The following is a 20,880-nucleotide window of genomic DNA, read 5'->3' on the forward strand; positions in this document are numbered from 1 at the left end:
ACCGGAACCAGAATCACAATCGCTTCATTTGCCAAGTATAATAAATGCGTCAGGTGAAAAAGAAACGGGAGAAGTCGCACGCTCTGTTGTGCTCCCCGATGAAGTCGTGACATGATGACCAGCGTTTTGGGAGCATAATAGAGTGTGCGACTCCTCGACAAGATATATTTTTGGGGCATTTCTGCTTTATTATACAGTGTACTATTATATTATTATTATATTATACGGTCACAGTAGAGAGAGGGACAGGAAAGACAGGGCAGAGAGAGGGGATGACATGCGATTAGGACTTAGCCTCAATGGTACGCACTCTACTAAGCTGTAAATTCAATTTATTACAACTTTATTACACAACTGTGCCGCAACGAGGGTCATCATGTCACAACTTCACGTCACAACTTTATTAAAATATGCGAGCGTAGTAGAGTGTGCGACTTCCTCCATTTCTTTTTCACCTGAGAGCTTTTTCAGGTAGTCTGCACCTCGCCTAAAGTTCCCGGGTGTACAATAAATGCACATGGATTTGTCTTGGTGACGCTGGCTGTATTTTCCTGCACAGTTTGAAAAAACCAAAAGAAATCTAATTAAGGCGTTTACATTCCCCAATAAATCAAAAGATTGAGTAGAAGTCTAGGTGTGATAAATCAGGGTTAAATCTTACTCTGGTTATGCCCTCACCCCGATTAATAAAATCAGATAAAGGCGTTTACATGACAGTTTTAATAGTCGGTGTATTACCTTACTTGCGTTGGAGTGCATATAAATGTACTCATTAAGACAATAGTGCAATTAAGCCATTTTCATGTTTATACAAAGCGACACCTCCCCTAATAATCCAGATTGATTTGTGATTATTGCAAGTATTCAAATGGAAATGACTAGTCTCCATTAATGGCAGTAAAATCAGAGTATTCCACTAATTTTACTGCGTTTACACTCTCCCAGAGAATATTCACACTAATATAATGGGAGTATGGTGTTTACATGAGTACACAGACCGCAGCAGGTTTATATTATTATTATTATTCTTGGTGTATATTGTTTGTTTTTGTTCTGGTAGTGTTATGAATGTTGGGGTTGGTGAAAGATTGGCACTGTGAGTGAGATCTGAGATAGTAACAGAGAGATTTTTTGAAAGGCCATTCAATGGTGTTGTGAGTAGATATGAGAGAGAGACTTTAGAAGGTAAGAATAGTGAAGAATAGTTGAAGACAGCAGCTATTGTTGTGTGTTGTGATTGGAGCTTTAGTAACATTATGTTTCTGGACCAAATGAATGCAAAGAGATACTGCAGTGTCTTAGTATGCCTTGTTTTTTTCTGTCTTATTTTTGACAGTAATAACAGGTGAGATAATTATCACGGGGGGAAAAAAACAACAACCCAGGCGACACACAATAAGAAATTTGTGGCTACAGGACTTATCTGGGTGGGTGGAGGGAGAGAGAGAGAGAGAGAAAGTGTGTGTGAGAGAGAGAGAAACAAAAAAAGAAATCGGACGTCACATCAAACCTTTAACACAAAACTACCGTCAATTGACCTAAAACTGACACCGCGATTTCATAGCTTCCTATCTGTGATTCATAGGATAATTATGTCGGAATGCCTCTTTCAACCTTTAACACCAAATTACCTGTGCTAATTATGCAAATTGTGGCAGAGTCAAAGTTAGAAGAGTCATTACAAACGAGCATTATGTCATCCCCGTCATCGGGGGCCGTTTGCGTAATTCGCGATTGCGCCCAATAATTCACAACATCACTGGCAGAGAATCAAGTCTCTGTCACTGCTTAATCTGCCTGACTCGCTTAGACCACTTCCAACCCTCAAACACTTGCAAAAAATGCATGCTAGTTTGCAAACGTTACACACTCAGGCTACTATCTAAATAATTTCTGACATCAAAGATACAGTAGTTACACATGTTAATACACAATCTGACCGCTGTCTGTCATCATAGTTTAACAACTGAGGTGAACCGACCTGCCTTGCTGAAACACTGCGAGCCAGACGTTTGTCCCAGTTGGCTCATATTTTTCAGTCAAGTCAGAAATGTTTTGTGGTTCCAGTCTGACTGTGACAGAAAACCTGACTTTCTAAATGTTTTTTTAAATGATTCTAGTAAACGGATGCTGTTAATATGACCTTAGAAGTTCAGATCAGCGTCTATAATCACACCCAGTTTTCTGACCAGTGGACCTGCAGAATTTGTTTTCTGCAAAGTTGTTTCCATCAATGGAAAAGAGTCCGCACATCAGCTGAGTTTACCCAGTCGCTCAGCTCTATAGGAAATGAATGGACTTTTCCGGTGACTTGTTGATCCTGTTGATCCTCACAGTGTGAACGCACAGATAGACACTGAGATGAGATGAGATGAGATGAAATGTTTGAGATGAGACGAGATGAAATGAGACTAGATTAAATGTTTTGAGGTGAGATGAGATGAAATCTTTGAGATGAGATGAAATGAGATGAGATGAAATTAGATGAGGTGAGATGAGAGGAAATGAAATGTGATGAGATGAGATTAAATGAGATGAGAGGAAATTAGATGAGATTAGATTAAATGAGATGAGATGAGGTGAGAGGAAATGAGATGAGATGAGATGAGGTGAGATGAGAGGAAATTAGATTAAATGTGATGAAATGAGATGAGATGAGGTGAGATGAGAGGAAATGACATGAAATGTGATGAAATGAGATGAGATGAGAGGAAATGAAATGTGATGAGATGAAATGAGATGAGATGAGAGGAAATGAAATGTGATGAGATGAAATGAAATGAGATGAGGTGAAATGAGAGGAAATTAGATGAGAGGAAATGAGATGAGAGGAAATGAAATGAAATGTGATGAAATGAGATGAGATGAGGTGAGATGAAATGAAATGAGATGTTTGAGATGAGATGAGAGGAAATGAGATGAGATGAAATGAGAGGAGATGAAAGGTGATTTTCTATCTATCTATTTCTATCCCGATCAGCTTTGTTCCATATTTAGTACTCAAATGACCACTAGACAACATTTACAAAATACAAATTTTATCGACATTATTGAACTACAGGTCAGTAGTTACTAATCATTATTTCAAATTGTGTAAAAGGATGCTTGTATCTATTTCACATTCTACTGTACAAGCCATTTCCCCTTTATTCCAACAAGTCACCACATATTTTTTGTGAGTAATACAACACTGTAGTTTTTCCTGTCACAGACCAGAGTTACTATAGATTACTGTAATCACTGAAGTCACGTACTTCCCCGATCTTCAGCCTGGCAGAACAGCTGACGCTTTTTATCCTCCCGGTGGAAACAGAAGCCTCGTGTGTTTCTACTGACATTGTTTCTGTATGGAGATATGGCTTTATGTTTATTTATACCCGTCCTGGCAGCTGGGCCTGTCGTTACAGCAGGGAGCGGGACGGGGGAATTAGGAAAGAGTGGTGATACAGAATGGGAGACTGAGCCTGTAGGTATGTGTAGTCTCTAATGGATATGTTATGGATTCTGGGACACATGTACACACACACACACACACACACACACACACACTCATACACACACACACATACTCCTGCATCGCATACAACTCCATGGCAACAGGTCAACAAACCACTATTGATTTCCAGTACCATACTGTTCTTTGCAGCTGTAAACAGTTTCTGGCTGAGCAGTGACACTGTATGTGGGTTTTATACAGGAAAGGAAACTAATATTTTTTTTCTCTCCACCTGCCGGAGCAGCTGCTGTATTCTCAAATCCTGTTTTACCAACTAAACTGATTTTCATAATACAGAGAATAGAGAGGAATCTCTATTGCTCCAAATTACCAAATTACCTGGAAAAGTGTCCACATCCACAGGCAAAAATTACCAGAATTTGAGAATTTGGCCAGTTGCTGGTAGTACCCTACACCCCCCAAAACACACACACACACACTAAAACACTCACACACACACACACACACACACACACATGTATTGAATGGCCACATTCACCTACCTGGAAATTAAGGGTTCAGATATCCATCATTTGAAAAAAAAAAAACTGACACCAGCTGATTGAAATTGAAATGATTGCTGGCATGAAAGTAAATTACATTATGGGTTACTGTTAAAGGCATGTGCCACATTAACACTTTTATCTTAACATTTTTAGGTTTTAGAGGATAGAAATCCTGTGCTTCTGGCCGAGGTGTTTCAGGTTGCTAAACTTATTTTTCCAACTCTGATTTTTGCTGCTCCGACACAACGTACTGATAATGTCTCAAGCAACAGGAGGAGAGGTTGTGCAACACGTATAGAGACGATGAACAGGATCTGGCCAGATTCAGATACCTGGAAATAGAAGCTGCGCTCAGCTGTTCCAAAGCCGCTTTAACGCTGCAGCTCGGAGCCCGAGGGCTTTCAGTCAGGTCAGAACGCTTTCAAACAGACAAGACGTTGAAATAGAGGCTACAGCTCCTCCAACACAGTCTTAATATTGTGGTTTCATGCCCAGGGGCTCTTTGTCAGGTCACATTTTTTTTAGAAATGCTGTCAAGAGCAATGTTGTGTTTTACCTCTATATTTTATTGTCAGTATTATTATTTTTTTGCCCTGCAAGCTACATATTCAGCTGCTGTAAGTTCATCCCGAAAATAAAAAACGAAGCTAATTTAACGGATGTGACAGGTCACCGAAACCAAAACCAAACTACACCTGAAGTTGGTAACACTTTATTTTCCGGGTCCTCCATTTCGTTACAATTAGTTATTTGGTGAATTCTTAATTACTTTTAGTTCATTTCAAATTTTCTGTATAACTTCTACATCATTTCATAGGTTCTGTCCTGGAAACAACAGAAGAAATTGGAGGTACTTACCAACAACCAACTACCATTGAAGTATTTCTCTATTTTCCCTGTAATTAGAACATCATTTCATGGCTCTTTCCAGGAAACTTCCTAAGAAATTAACAGTTCCTTTCTAGGAAATGATATTTGGAAATTTCCGGACCCAGAAAATAAAGCGTTACCCTGAAGTTTCAACGTTCATCACTTGGTACGGCTGTATCAACTAAATTGACGGGAGATTGTCTTTGTTCGATTGAAAAAAAAAACCAACAGCATCCCATTACTTAGCACATGCACACTGTCAGTTGTAACCATTTGAAATGCCAGCGGCACGATGCAAATCCTGGCACAGTGTGTTGACTATGAATCATCTCAATGCCTTCCTAGAAACCGCTGTAACAGCTGAAAAAAGCTGTCATGCCGTTTGTGCTGAGCATGTTGAACTTCACCATACAGGCTATACCCAACTATCCCAGTTTGAACGTTTTACCGCTGAGCATTTTAATTGGTTGCAAATACACACAGAGCGCATTGTGCAGTGAGGGAATCAGGATGATACACACAGTAAGAGTTTGACAAGATAAGGCTTTCCACGCACATTTAGGAAGCTGAAATATCTCCCAGAAAACCTCAAGAAATGTTGCCGTATTTTTAAAGGAAAAACCCACCAACGGATACTCTTACACTGTTAGAGATCAGCAGTCTGCGATGTTATTTTGTGATGAAGTGTTGTTTTTTTCCCCCCACTTTCCCTCAACCTGCCTCGTCTACTTCTACTGCAGTTAGTTAGATATCCTTCGTTTCCCAGAATGCCCTTTGACAACCTCCAGAGAACGGACCAGGACTTGTTGCATTCAGCTGTGGGTTATACATGCAGGTGGAGAGAGAGATAGTGATAGTGATAGCATAGTAAGAGCAAGAGAGGGAGAGTTTTTCTTCTGCATAATAAGTGGGAATGAGTGAATGAATGTGCCTGTTTTTTGGGTTTTTTTGTCTTTATGTAATATGATTATGTATTGTGTTGCACATCTTGCAACACAATACATAACTTAGTTTTTCCACATTTGGAATGATAGTCTTAAAACTAAACTTGAACACACACACACACACACACACACACACATAAAGACAGTGAGTGGGAAAGAGAGAGAAAGCGAGGGAGCCTGAAATAGAGAGAGAGAGAGAGAGAGAGAGAGATGATTCACACCAAATGTGCTGTGATGGTTTTGGTTTCCTAACAACTGAACACATTTTCACATTTATCAGAGCAGGCAGGTGTTAATTACAGTCTTTTGGGTTGTGACCCGAAAAAGCAATGTATGTGTGTGTGTGGGCGTTAGTGCAAGTGTTAGAGGTAATTAGGAATTCATGCATGTCCATGGACTGCTTGTGTGTGTGTGTGTGTGTGTGTGTGTGTGTGTGCGTCTGCGTGTGTGTGCAGTTGTTATCTATGTGATGTGCATGTCACGTATATGTATGCATGTGTATGTGTGGGTGTGTTTGTGGGCATTTGTGTGTGTGTGTGTGTGTTTATGCATAGAACGCAGCAGTTACATCATCTGAGGGAATTGTTGCGCAACTGCCTACAGGGTTCAATTTACTTCTGAGGACCAATACCACACACACACACACACACACACACATATACATTTACTGGCTGCTGGTTTGGGTAACACCTTACTTTATGCCTTATTGCAGTGTAGCAACCTGTGTATTAATCCATGGAAAAATAAGTAAATACACAATAACGCTGTGTAAGTACTGAACTGAATGAAATATAATAAAATTGTGATCAAATTTCAGATAGTAGGTAACTGGTTGTCACACAGTTGCAACACAGTATTGCTGTATACTTGTAGAATTATTTAGATATAATAAATTCGTACTGCAAAACAGCAACAACATGTTTCACACACTCACTAAGGAACGCTGAGTGAAAAATGTCCCAATACACTGTAGCACTGGGCTGTTTTTTATTTATTTATTACTGTTAACTGCATTTTTTTTTTAATATCCAGCCTGGGGTTTTCCATTTCCATGTGTAACAAATCCACCACAAAGTTTCCGTGACACATCAGTGTGGTAGCTGAGCTGAGAATCAAAACAAATAAAATCAAATTATGAGGGGTTTATTTCAACATGAAGTTTCTCAATAAATGTGGTCAAAGTACAAACTCATAGTAGGCAACAAAAAACTCCCCCACAGGGAAAGAGCTAGAGGCAGGTGATTCAAATGTTCCAGTTATAGGATTATTTTCATGTGATGTTCAGTTGTTTTTTAGCCTGAGAATAGCATGAGATTTCATTTGATCTTGAAAATCAGTCATGAGGCCAAATTGTGGCTGTAATCAGCGTAACAGTCAAGTACACAGAAAATTTGCTATTGTTAATAAGTGATTTTTCTGTGACAATTGAGTTGACTAGTGTTGATTGGAGAGTTGCTTATCCAATCATAGAGCTGATCTGGCTCTAGGCTGTTCAAAGGTTTCTAAAAGTGTTAAAATAACTGATGGATGTGGACAATAGATAGAAACACTGGCAAAGTGTTGATTTTTAACTGAATTAACACTTTTTTTGTGTTTGGTTCAGAAGTTTTTCGTGTTTAAATGAATGTTATTTAAGTGCAGAAATACATTTTTGGCCATTTTCTGTATATTTTGAACCATATATCTAAACATATCCTGAAGTGCTTGTGACATGTATGTTTTCCTGCATGGGCAGTATGTAGTGAATGCAGAATAACCCTCCTCCACATTTAATAAAGCTATGTAGTGATAAATCCTAACCCCCTCGTCTCTTCTGCTTTCAGACACAGATGTGTTTGGGAAGCCGCCCTGCTATGAGGAAGCCGTCCTGATGGAGGATCCTCCTCCGCCCTACAGCGAGGTCCTGGCCGACCCGCGGGGGGGCACCTACTTCAAGCCCGCCCCGCACCGAGCGCCACCCCCCCCTCACCGGGAACACCAGGATCCTCCTCCGGTGTTTACATCAGAGACCAGCAAGCCTCCGCCGGCGGCCATGTTCCCCGAGCGAGGCTACTCCTCCCTGATCCGCCTGCCCTCGGCTCGCAGCTGGGACTCCCTGGGTCACCTGCTGTCCACCATGGACCTGAACCACAACAACCTCCCGCCGCCGGAGAGACGCTCGCTGCAGGCCGCGGCCGCGATGGCCACCATGCCCCGCCGAGAGGCCAGGACTCACCCGGAGGGCCTCGGGCTCCGAGGGGGGATAGCGGGGATCCAGGGGGTCCAGGGGGTCCAGGGGCTGAGGGGGCTGGAGTCCAGCTGCGGCCTGCCCACGGCCTTCCCCCTGCTGGGGAGGAGCACCGCTGTCTAGGCCGGACTGCCGCTGGATCCCTACTGCAGTAGTGCGACCAATAACTGGAGACCTGTTGCCTCAGTCTCTGTGACGGTTCAGACAGGGAGAAGATCTATAAAGACAGAGTGTGGAAACCTGCTGTATCGCCGACTCAGCCGGCTGCTTCTGAACTCTTCAGCGGTTCAATGATCGTGGCGCTAACGCTGCCTGGTTAGGGGTTCCACTCCCTGTGTGGCTCAGTGGGTGAAACATGGCAATAACACTGCCAGGATTAGGAGTTTAATTCCCTGCATGGCTCAATGGGCAAAGTCTGCCACTAACTCTGCCAGGATGATGGCTTTGAATTCTCTGTGTGGGTAAAATGAGAAATGACACATTGGTTGAACCAATGCTGCTGAGGTACGGAAGTACTTGGTGTTATATTGAAGCTAATTGAATCAAGGAGCTTCTGAACAGCAGAGGAGGAGGGAGGAGGATGAAGAGAGATGCCAAGGGAGGGAGAAGACAGGAAGAGAGCAACAAGCTTCTCTGTCAAACTCAGCCGTGTGTCAAGGCAGAAACATGCCACACAACTACAGCTGTCTCCATACCTTTCATCCCAACTCCCTCAGCCTCTATTTTCATCTCCCTCTCCCTCTTAATGCCACCCTCTCATTCTGCTCATTCCTCCTCTCCTCGCTCCATGCCTGAGCGATGCAGAGCATGCTATTGTATGAGTCTGCTGTTGCCATGGCTCCCGGGAACTGTCTGTTGCCCACGACGACTCGCCTCCCCCGGCGACCTCTCCTCTTTTATCTCTTCTGATTTCTAAAGACAGTGTTCAACAGCGTGTCTTTTCTCGAGTACTGCGAGTATTAGAGTTGCAACAAAACACACGGTGACCTTCGGTGGCAGTTTGCCACCAGGTCTGAGCGGTGACATTACAGCAAACGGCCAATATTTCACCGTGAGATCCAAAAAATGTGAACGGTGGGGTGCGACACGCAAGCCAGAGAACCCAGTGGACTTGGATTGCATTTTGTAACGTGCTGTTTTGTTGTTTTCAGTGTTTTCAGGCCTCTTAAGTGGTGGTCCTCAACCTGTGAGTCAGGGCACCCCAGGGGGGGAGGGGGTGATTTATGGAATGTGGAAAAAATATATTTCTAATGTACAAATTTATTATTATGCTTTTAAGCTTTGTGACAAATGCCTTTTTCTTGTGAAATAAAAATAAATATCTTCAGATGATTGTAGGCCTCTTCCAATAATGAATCAAGTAAAATAGCCTGAAATGGAAAAATAAAAATCATTACTTGGTGTAAGAAAGGCTCACTACTCTGAGTGTTGGACTCATAAGGAACGAAGGCATATAGCTTTGTTTTTGGGGGATCACAAGCTTGAAAGGTTGAGAACCACTGTTTGGTGAGAGTCAGTGGGTTGCAGGGAGGCCTGGTGCTTAGAGAGACCGTCCTGTGACCAAAAGATCACAGGTTAGATCCCAACATGTTCAATCCATCCTCTTCATCTGAACCCCTACCTGCTCACCTACTGCAATGTCGCTGGATATGAGCATCAGTTAAATAACTAAAATGAAAATTTAAATGAATATCAGTGTGATAACCCGAGGTTGTTTGGTAGATTGGTTGATTATTTGGGCCCCGGCCGCTCCGCAGGGCGTTGGACTGTTGATTGAGGAATGATCTGTATGCTACAGCACTGCTGCTCTTAATTCATTAGTCCAATCAAGTGGGAAGAAAGAGACGGCACCCAGCGCTCTGTTCCTCTGAATATACACTTCTGACCTCCCCGGTAACAATTGAAGACCTCGGATAAATTATTCATCAGATTATTTCCATTTTACTTTCTCTGCCACTTTTGGCTGTGAATTACTTCTGCAAGTCTGTATCTGCCGATCATTAGGGCCTTTAATGGAAATTTCTCTGATTCCCTCTTTCTCTCTCCGACAGTCTCTGTCTCTCTCTTTCCTTTCCCTCACCTTCTTTTATTCTCCTCCACGCTTTCGCTTTCACTTCCTCTCTCTTTCTTTTATCTGCAATATTCTTTCTTACTTGCACTCTCTCTTTCGTTCCATCTTCATTCCCCCCCACCACCACTTTTTCTCTCTCCCTCTCTTTCCCTTTGTCACGGTCTCTCTCTCCCTCTATCCGCTTGGAAAGGCAGGCCCAGCAGATGCTCTTTTCCTAATATTGGTGTTTCCTTGGCGTCAGGCACAGCACACAATGACAGAAAATGGATTCTGCACTGTGACAAAGCCATCATCACTGCCAAACCAACCATCATCATTGGCCGGCAAAGGCTCGAGGTTTTCATGTTTCAAAATGATATCTCTTCCTCCTCGCATGCTTGAAACTAGCTGCTCATTTCCCCTCTACCTCTGTCTGTCAGAGGCTTCTCACAAGCACCTGAGGTGGTGGAGCTGAAGGTGAACTGAGCTCAGATTCTGCAGCTATTTACTCTGTGTTCATAGCCTCTGGTGATAACACCAGTCACCAAAACAATTGAAGCGCAACAAAGAAAAAACGGATTTCCGACATCGTAAATGAGTGTCCTTGGTTATTCAGGATTCATAGCAAGACTTTTCAAAACAGTTATAATTCCAGTTTCAGAATGAGTCATAATTGAAATACATCTGATGTTTTTATTCTCTCTGACACAGATCTGGTATTTTTATGAAGTGTGATAAAAGGTTTGCAGGATGGGAGAATTTTACAGTTTAAACTCACAAAGGTAAAGTGCACTTAATGAGCAGTGGAACTGCAAAAACTTGACTTCAAAGGCTTGATTTGCTTTGATTAGTTACTGCTAATTTGATTTTAGTTTAGTCAGTTTAGAAACAAGATTTAAATGATAATATAATTGACAAAATTGACAAAAGCTATTTTTAACCAAATTGTCAATTGATGCACTTTATTGCTTATTCGTTAACCAGTCAGCTCAGAATCTGAGGTTCAGATGAGAGTGGAGTTCTAGAGTTCTGTGTCTGATGTTCTAGAGATCTGTGTCTGAAGTTCTAGAGTTCTGTGTCTGAAGTTCTAGAGTTCTGTCTCTGACATTGTGGACTCCTATTGTTTTGAGTATTGGGTTCTAGAGTTCTGTATTTGAGGTTATGGAGTTGTAGGTTTCTGAGGTTGTGGAGTTCAAGAGTTTGTACATCTGGGGGATAGTGCGCAGTCTGAGCTTCTTGAGTTCTGTGTCTTAGATTCTAGAGTTCAAGAGTTATGTGTCTGGGGTTCTACATTTCTACAGTTCCATGTCTGAGGTTCAAGGGGTTCAAGAGGTCTCAGGTTCTACAATTTTGTATTTGAGATTCTAGAAGTCTAGAGATTTTGTCGGTGGTTTTACAGTTCAAGAGTTTTGTGCCCATGGTTGAGGAGTTCTAGAGTTCTGTGTGTGAGGTTCTACAGTTCTAGAGTTTTATTTCTGAGGTCGAGGAGTTCTATGGTTGTGTGTCTGAGGTTCTAGAGTTCTAGAGCTTTGTTTCTGAGGTTGAGGAGTTCTAGAGTTCTGTGTCTGAGGTTCTACAGTTCTAGAGTTTTATTTCTGAGGTTGAGGAGTTCTAGGGTTGTGTGTCTGAGGTTCTAGAGTTTTGTTTTTGAGGTTGAGGGGTTCTGGGGTTGTGTGTCTGAGGTTCTAGAGTTCTAGAGTTTTGTTTCTGAGGTTGAGGAGTTCTAGAGTTCTGTGTCTGAGGTTCTAGAGTTCTAGAGTTTTGTTTCTGAGGTTGAGGAGTTCTAGAGTTCTGTGTCTGAGGCTCTAGAGTTTTGTTTCTGAGATTGAGGAGTTCTAGAGTTCTGTGTCTGAGGTTCTAGAGTTGGTTCTAGAGTGCAGAATCTGTCCTCATGGAACTGCTGGTCGTTACCTCTTGGCCAAGCTTTTCCTAAAAAGCTGATTATGAACCCAGCACTAGTCTTAACCCCGGCCTTAAACAGAGACAAAACACATATTTTGTGATCATCGATTGTAGAAGATAGGAAGAAACGAAGATAGGATAGAAACGATTTTTTACATTGCGGGCTTGGCCAGAAAGTGACAGCCACAAGCAGATTGTTTAAATGTCACATCCTCTCAGCCCTCTTCATTCCTGCCAGGAAATACTTTTTAAACCATCATAATCATTCCCACCTCAGGCTTTAATCAAGGCAGACAATAATTGACTGTGAAATTAGCATAAAATCAAAGGGGGTGGGGGATGGGGACTCATGACTGGCTGTTGTAAAAAAAAAAAACTGCTAGCTATTGCTGTTCCAAGAATTACACTTTCTCGAGCTTTTGTCTTCTTCTGTATATATGGATTTTTTATTTTTATTTTAGTGTCTTCTATTTTATATGTTTCTGTGTTATATTATTTAGTTGCTGATAATTAACTAATGATGAAATGGAGAATTTACATATACGTATACAAATGAAAAGGATCATTGTTGAAACAGGTTACTCAGTGTACAAAACATTAGGAACACCTGCTCTTTCCCTGAAATAGACTGACCAGGTGAATCCGGGTGAAAGCTGTGAGCCCTTGTTGAGTTCACATTATTAATCCACTTCAGTCACGAAAGGTGGATGGAGATGAAGTGGAGACAGTTTAAAGGTGCTTCGTGCAGCCTTTTTAAACATCAATACCTCATTGTCAAACAAACAAACAAATGAAACCGTGGTCGAGACGACTGGTATCCTCTATCTCAGTGTTTGTGCTTGTGTTTCTCCAAATTAAGACCCATAAACCCTGTTGCTCCCCCCTCCCTCTCCCTGGCTTTGCCTTCTTTGCGAGGATAAAGACGATAAATATGCTGGAAATGATTTTTCCATTGGCCTTTTCACTCCTTCCTCCATCTGCCATTATGAGAAACTCTGAAAGCTTTAGCTCCATTTGCTCTGGAAGAACAGCACCCTCTTCCCGTTTTGTGCCATAAAGCAATCCAGCAGATTTCCCTCCAAATCCGACCTAGAGGCTAGGGGAATCTTCTCTGTGATGACCTCGTTTGTTTACCATAATTATACTTATGTCTCAAAGTGAATGTGGTAATGATTTATTGATGTTAAAATGCTATACTTAGTGCATTTAAATAAGTAATATTGAGCCTTGAGACAACTGAGAAAGGGACTGCGCAACATGGGATGCATTTCAATATTAAGAAGTGCATTTCAACAGGGAGACAAACACCATATGGCCATGATGATTCAGCCAGGGAGGTTATATAAAGAGAGAGAGAGAAGGAGAGAGAGAAGGAGAAGGACACAGAGAGAGATGCCATTCAAGACTATTTCCACAACCGTAATGTATTCTTTAGTAATAAAAGATCTGAGGAGAGAGAAAGAGAGACGGGCCCCGCAAAGCTTTTTCAGCAGTGATAGTATGACATCTTAGAGCTTCTATTTTCATTGTTCACTTTATATCTGTCGTTTTGTCCTGTACTGACCTGTACTTTCATATTGATTGTATATCTGAGATATTTTTGTACCAAAGAGAAGTTTGGATTTGTTCTAAATCACGTTTCGACAATCACTAAGGACAACTGGTACAGGAACCGCTACTGTCCGATGAAAACTTTGCATCTCCAAATCAGTCAACTTCTCAAAAAATGTATATAAAACAGACTCATTTCTGATATGATGCAGATGCAGTTTATATATAGTATTAAATGGATTTTGAATGGGTTTCAAGTGTTATGGAACATCCTCAACCCATAAAGGACCATGTGAGATGTCAATTAAAAAGATCAAAGTCCAAGCCAGCCACAATGTCTCCTTATTATGTGAGGAGCACAGTTCGTGCTCTGTATGTAAAGTGAACATATATATAAGTCTATTCATGGAGGTGACTCAACTGTCCATTAAATGACATGACCGCCTACGCACTTCTTGCACTGGTCAGTGCGTAATTGTATTTTCCAACAGTAATTTCTGTTACAGGTTTTAGTCCTGACAACAGTGATATGAGTACATGAAGTGCTGCATTGAAGTACATATTGAGATAGTATTTTTACCATTTTTACCAACGCTTTGTTTACATACAGTAATCTCACATCTTGTCATGTTTTCTTTTTCTTGACCACTGTGTGTGAGATCTGAACAGCCTTGATTTAATTTGGTTGGGTTGTATGTCTATGTGCTTTTTTAAAAAAATTTTTAGAACTTTTATTTCCATGTGCCTGGCAGGAAGAGAGATGAGTTGTAAAAATCTTGTCTTTACAACTGACAGAGTGGCATCAAGGTATATTCGTTGAAATCAGTCAAGACAGTGATGACACAATTATCAAGTTTCCTTGACAACTATGAGGGAGTCTGATGACCAGTGTTGCATTTGCTGGGACTGGATGACATACTGTTAAACATCACAGCAGCAAAACAGAGAAACAATGACACACCACCTCTTCCATCAAACCTGACTCAGCCCTCTAATATTAAGCCCAGGATGGCATCTGCGACAGTGTGTTGCTTGGCAACGTGTTCTGCCTTGTTTACATGTAGTAAAGAGGGAACATCAGCCTCCCTAACCAATGCTCTGTCAAGTCACCATGGCAACGTCTGGATCACTGGCACCCCTCTTTTCTCCCTGCTGCCCTCTGATTGGAGCGGCAACCACGCAGTCCCCTAGCCCCGCCCATAATTACATCATGCACAGCTGGAACTGGAAACTTGCTTTGCAATTGTGTCACAAATCTCTGAGCAACCACGTCTGATGTCATCATGGAGGCGCAGGGGAGAACTGGCTGTGCGCAAATAACGGCTAAATATATAACAACCAAGCTGGAGGAGATAAAAAGAGATATAGCTGAAGACGCTTGTTGTGTTGTTGCTGTAGCTCTACTCAGTAACATTATAATCAGAAGTAAATAGTGTGATAAGGTGGATTTGTTTCCAAATGTAGGTTACTGTGACACAGTAAACTGTCTTGTCTTTAGCTCTAGTCTCTACTCCAAAACACTCTGAGTTGTAGCTTGAGAAGAGTCAGCTCAGTTAACCTGAACAAACTGTTAGCTAGCTAACTAGCCAGCAAGCTCATTTAGCAAAGCATCCGATGTTAAAGGCAAATTCTGTCCATTTTCGGCCTGGACCGTATTTCACCATCATTCTCCATCAATCTGACCGATTCTGACCAAAATCTCGTTAACACACGCTTTCCAATACAGTCCTAACGGTAACTAACCCCCCAAAAACCAACCCCAAAAGCACCAAACTATGTCTTTTTGTACACATTGATTGCTCGCTCTGTAATGAGACATGTCAATCAATAGTTGAAAATGAAAATTATAAAAAAAATATGCCTTGTACACTCTCAGTGCTACCTTGGCCATTGATTTAGCACTTCCTCATTTAGCCTACATTCTACATGCGCCACAGCTTCGGCTCCAACATTAAAGACTCACTGCCTCACCACTCAACAGGGTAGAATGACATTTCTTGTGCCTCCACTGTGAGAAATAGTGCAAAATAAACAGTGAAAGTTTTCAGGTCATTGAGTGAGCGTCAAATGTGTTGAAAAGGACATGCTTTGACTGTTAGGACTGTATCAGGGAGCTGCACACCCAGGCAAGCAAGATGTAAATAGCTCCATAGTGAAGCAATTAACAAGATTTTGATCAGTATGATGGAAAAGGACGGGAAAATATGGTACAGGTCAAAAATGGCCAGAGTTATCCTTTAATGCTAGCATTAACCAAGTACGCTAGCTGCTAATACATGCGTTAGCTTGTGTGCAAATATCGAAACACAAAATCAATCAGATGTATCAGTGGCATAATGATCAGTTCCCAGTCAAAAACAACACAGAAATTAACCATGTCTATCCCACACTCTTGAGACAGCAGAGTCAAAAGTTTAAAAATGCAGTCTGTTTACGGCTGCTGCCCAAAAGCTGTGGACCTCCAATATGGCCGCCAGGCTGGAGGCACGTTACGTCACCTGAAAGCCCTCCATTGGCCTCGATCAGGTGTCAGGTACAAGCTGGTGCCAGTTGCCATTTTGGGGAGATCAGAATCAGTCAGCTGAAGCTAATTGGGGATATTTAGTTATTTGGTTGAATTGTATCATCACTGTGGCTGAGGACAAATCAATATATAAGGACAATTACATACATGGAGATGTGTGTAATTGCATGCTTGCTGAATTAATGCTCCCCCTAAAGAGCAATTGTTTGGAAAAAATCAAGTTTCGCTCTCTTTCTCTTCTCCTTTTTGGTGTTGGAGACATTCAAGCTTTATTTTAGTCGTTTTGCACCGATTTGGTTCTACTGTATCGCTCGTGAAAGAGTCGGCTGCGGCACTATAACGCAGGATGGATGAGCGAGGGACTAATACAATGGCTGCCAGTGAGAAAATGCAGCTCTTTAGTCCAACTGCATAATCACTCTGAGAGTCTGTGAGGACAAATCAACACATAAGCACAATCACAGCTGCTGCACAGATCCTTCCATTCAGATAGTTATGAGCTTATCCTTACACACACGGACAGTCACACACACACACACACACACACACTGCTGGGGACACTTCGGCTGTCTGACTGCACTTCTGACGGTTTCTGTCTCTCCATGAGGACAAAACAACGTCCACGGATCATCACACACACTGATAATTATGGTGAACGCACTCACACAGCCTCCCACTCACTGCCACACTCTCACACCCCCCCCCCCCCCCCCCACCTCCCCAATTTCATTTTCTGCAACACAAGGCGTTTTTGTTCGAACCGTTTTCCACCATGTTGTGTCCTGCTGTCAGACTCTTATTATCCCATTCAGACGTGTCTTTGCTTGCCATTTTGATTTTTTGTTTATTTCTTTGTGTGGTTATTTCTTTCTGTAAGCATGCTGCTTATTTTTTTACCTGAAAAAAAAACTGTATTTTTTTCTTTTTCTGTGTGTGCTTATTTTATCACTGCGGGTTTCTAACTGAACTAAAACAGCAAGTACAAGGATTGTCAAGTGGGGGAAAAAAATCAATGTAGATAAAAGAGTGAGCAGCATGGGACAAATCGCTGTCGTCATGTGAAAACCTTGTAACTCACAGTTGTGGTGATTTTGATTGCATGCTCCTCTATAGGCTGAGAAAATAGTTAAACTCTTGGTCCTATAAAACTGTTTCAAAAGCAAACAATCAAAAACAGTGATCCTCAACCTTTTTCATATCAAGGACCCCTAATTTAGTCCACATTAGGGCCACGGACCCCCATTTGATGAGATTTTGTCTCTCGGACCCAAATCTGAGAATATCTTTATTGTCAGATATGATTTTGTCCAGAATCCCATGACTATCTGTGTTGTAGGTAGAGAGATAACAGAGAAACTATGATCAAAACAGTCATTCTTCTACATTCTCTAATTGTGTTCGCTTCTTGTAAATGAAATAATGCTGAAGTTTAACAATTCATCAATTTGCCTGGGACCCCCTGGAACCTCCTGAAGGACCCCTGGTGGCCCCCGGACCCCACGTTGAGAACCACTGATCTAATATATGTGGTAGTCAAGCTAAAAGCAAGGCTGTTTTTCTTCCTTTCGTTCCTGAAAAGTTGACATTTTGGAGATAGGAGGTTTCACCCGACAGTGACGAAATATTTGTCCGAATTATGGAGTCATGGTAGTACATTGGGGAGTTTTGTACTTTGTAACTATATCATCTAATATAAATAGATGCAAACACACACACACACGCTGTGAATGTTCTGTCATGAAGGTATGATGTAGCGAGAAACCGTGTCCTCGCCGCCCCCGAGAAGTCACGGGGGAGAAAGCAGACTGTCTCTTCCTCTCTTGTAGATTTTACTGCGGCTACTTTGTGTTCGGTGTCTGCCTGTGAGTTAAAGCGGCTCTGAAAGTCCCACATTCTTGGACGGACTTTAACGAAGTCAACGGCGCCGACGTCTCTTCAATCCACCGCCGCTGAATTAAAAAACCTTGTGTGGGAAACCAGAGCAGTGCCTGCTCAGAGTTACCCTCCTGTTTTTGCTTCCACAGTGAATGGGATTGCACTCGACACAGAAAAAACGCTTCAGTATGTCATTTATTTTCATAATGGGAAAAAGCACTTTTGCCCCTCCTGCCTTCGCTGCAGTCTGTAGGCGAGATCCATTTCCGAAGCCAGTTGATAGCAGGTCAGTCCATTTGTGTTAATTGGAGCACATATCCCACTCAAATAGACAAATGGACCTTCATATCGCTGTTGTCAGGTGAACACCGAGCTGAAAAAACAAGCAGTTTTCAGTTTATCTAATTGATTTTGAAAAGGGCTCGAGGGCTGTAGAATTTTCTACACCCATACAGAAGCATACTCCTTCCAATCAGGTTAAAAATATGAAAATCTCATATTCATTCAAATTCAAATAGACTTTCTGAGGAAGGATAACATGTCAATGTGTCAATCAATAGGTCTGAATTGTCCTTGATCAAGACACCGAACTCTTTGCTGCTCGCTCACTACAAGTGGCCCCGGATAAGATCGTCAGGAAAATGGACAAAAATAAAAATGCATACAGCAGAGGTGGGGACTCGAGTCACATGACTTGGACTCGAGTCAGACTCAAATCACAATTTTAATTGCTTGAGACTTGACTTGATGCATGAAGAGAAGACTTGAGACTTGACTTGACTTGGGTTCTGGTGACTTGGGACTTGACTCTGACTTGTACTCTGATGACTTGAAAAGGTTTCTAAAGTCTTGACTTGAGATCTTGTGTTTGTGTAAATGACTCAGATTGAAAGTGATGAGATTTGTTCCAGCAGACGACTGAATTTAAATTCTGTTTTCTGAATTTGTATGGAATGATTGAATTTATTGAAGTTGAAACTGATTATAAAAATCAAACTCATGATGCTCTTACCAAGTTTTTATCCTATTAAAACCATATTGCATTGAAAAGTCCTAGATATTTAGTTTTCTTTAAGATATTAAATTGATACTGGACTCTTGATTTGTTCTGACTTGACTTGTTAATCTACATTTAGACTTGAGACTTGACTTGAGACTTGTTCCTCAAGACTTGAGACTGACTTGGGACTCGAGCAAAGTTGACTTGGTCACACTTCTGGTATACAGGAATCCAGGGAATCAGTGTTTTGAACTTAGAGGGATATACTCAAAAAGAAGACAAAATGTAGCATATCCCACAAATAAAGCAAACCCAATGAGTACTTACAGTGTGTTACAGGAGTCCAGACAAATACACAACAACAACAACAACAACAACAACAACACTCTGACAGGCCGGTTTGGAGGTTTTTTGAAGTCTTTTATTAACATACAGTACATCAGCACTTGAGCATGTCACAAAAGATCTTGTGCTTATTTCAAAAAAGAGAGCGTGTGAGAAGCGGACGGAAAAAGGAGGAGAAAGAGGAAAATAAAAAAACACAAAAGTACAAATGAAAAAAGAAAGAGGAAAAACGTCTTGAGAGAGAAAGAGAAAGAGACAAAAGGAGCGGCTACGCCTTGCTGTAGAGGGAGATAGGGGGGGGAGTAGTAGTATTTGTTGTAGTTGTAATAGTAGAGTAGTAGTATTTCTCCTTGTAGTGCAGAGGGGAGAGAGTAATAGACACTACCAGGAGCTGTTTGAAGGAGGGAGGACATTTAAATTGGGCAGAAAGGCGCTCGGTCACTGTTAAAGATGCAGGGTTAGGAGAGTCTCAGGGAAATCTCATATGTAGAAACCCAGCGGTGCAGCGGAGGGGATGCAGAGGGACATAGGGAGGCGCACAGAGGTTTACCTACAGTATGCATCCGTCTAAATATTCAAATACGGGAGAATGCGGTTATATCCCGGCCCCCGAAACACTGGGGGATTTATTTTTGACACATCACAGAGCAGCGGTTCTCCATGTGAGGCTGCAGGTTTTCCTTCCAGCCAAACACTACAGCAGCATTTCACTGATTTGCACACTTTCAACCAGACTAAACAAAATAATCAGTGAAATGATGCCGTGTTTAGTCGGTATGAAACCCGGCAGACTCTGGCTGAGAGTCGCTGTCACAGAGCGTCACCAACACTCATACCACCTGATTAATGAGTGATTATAAAAAGCTCTAATTGTCCCGAATCAATCGGCCCGACCGATAAATTGGTCGACCTCTAGAGCATTCCCATCTCTCAGCCTAATTACCGGCCGGCCCGTCCCGTCTCCTCAGCTACCAGACCGCTGCACCGAGGGAAGCCGAGGAAGTCGGTGAGACGAAATTCATCCAATCAAACGTCGTGTCAAACCCCCTGAACGCCTCGCTCCGTCTCAGAGATAAACGAGCCTCAAAACGCTCCAACCAATCAGGGTCAAAGGTACAAAGAAGTGTTAGTGGTACAGCAATAATAGTAATAATAATAATAAGTTGTAATTCGGTATAAGGATTAATAAAATCAGTCCGTCAAAGCTATTTACATGAAAATACTACAATGATTTATCGTCTTTATTGCTCCTGGGTTGAAGTCAAAGCGGGACATGAAGGATCACCAGCAGCAGCTAGGAGAGCAGAGCTCGACTCAGCAGGAACATCTAAAGGTCCCATGTTACAGGAATTCACATTCTCCTCTATTTATAAACATATATGATCAAAGATGTTCAATGAAGACATTGTTAAAATTAGATTTTGTTTGAGCAGTTAAATTTAAAGTTATTGCATTTTCAAAACTCTACCTTTTTTTTCCAGGCAGTTTCAGACTAACGCATCACAACTGGACTCGGTCCTGATTGGCTCTACTCACTAAAGAATGACTGAAATCCGTCCAATCAGGCCAGTTTGCGGCATCTGAACTGGA

General features: G+C 41.7%; 1 protein-coding gene across 1 annotated transcript in view; it reads left to right on the forward strand.

Annotated features, from left to right (window-relative positions):
• The window catches only part of prr7 (proline rich 7 (synaptic)), a 14,956-nt gene extending 6,790 nt beyond the window's left edge, over window positions 1-8,166 (forward strand). The window contains exon 2 of the mRNA XM_078286904.1: window positions 7,640-8,166. Coding sequence (XP_078143030.1) covers window positions 7,640-8,166 — 527 coding nt within the window. The remainder of the gene's footprint in view (window positions 1-7,639) is intronic.
• Window positions 8,167-20,880: the final 12,714 nt, after the last annotated feature.

Source organism: Centroberyx gerrardi, chromosome 11 (assembly GCF_048128805.1).
Source record: "Centroberyx gerrardi isolate f3 chromosome 11, fCenGer3.hap1.cur.20231027, whole genome shotgun sequence".
In the NCBI taxonomy this organism is placed as follows: Eukaryota; Metazoa; Chordata; class Actinopteri; order Beryciformes; family Berycidae; genus Centroberyx; species Centroberyx gerrardi.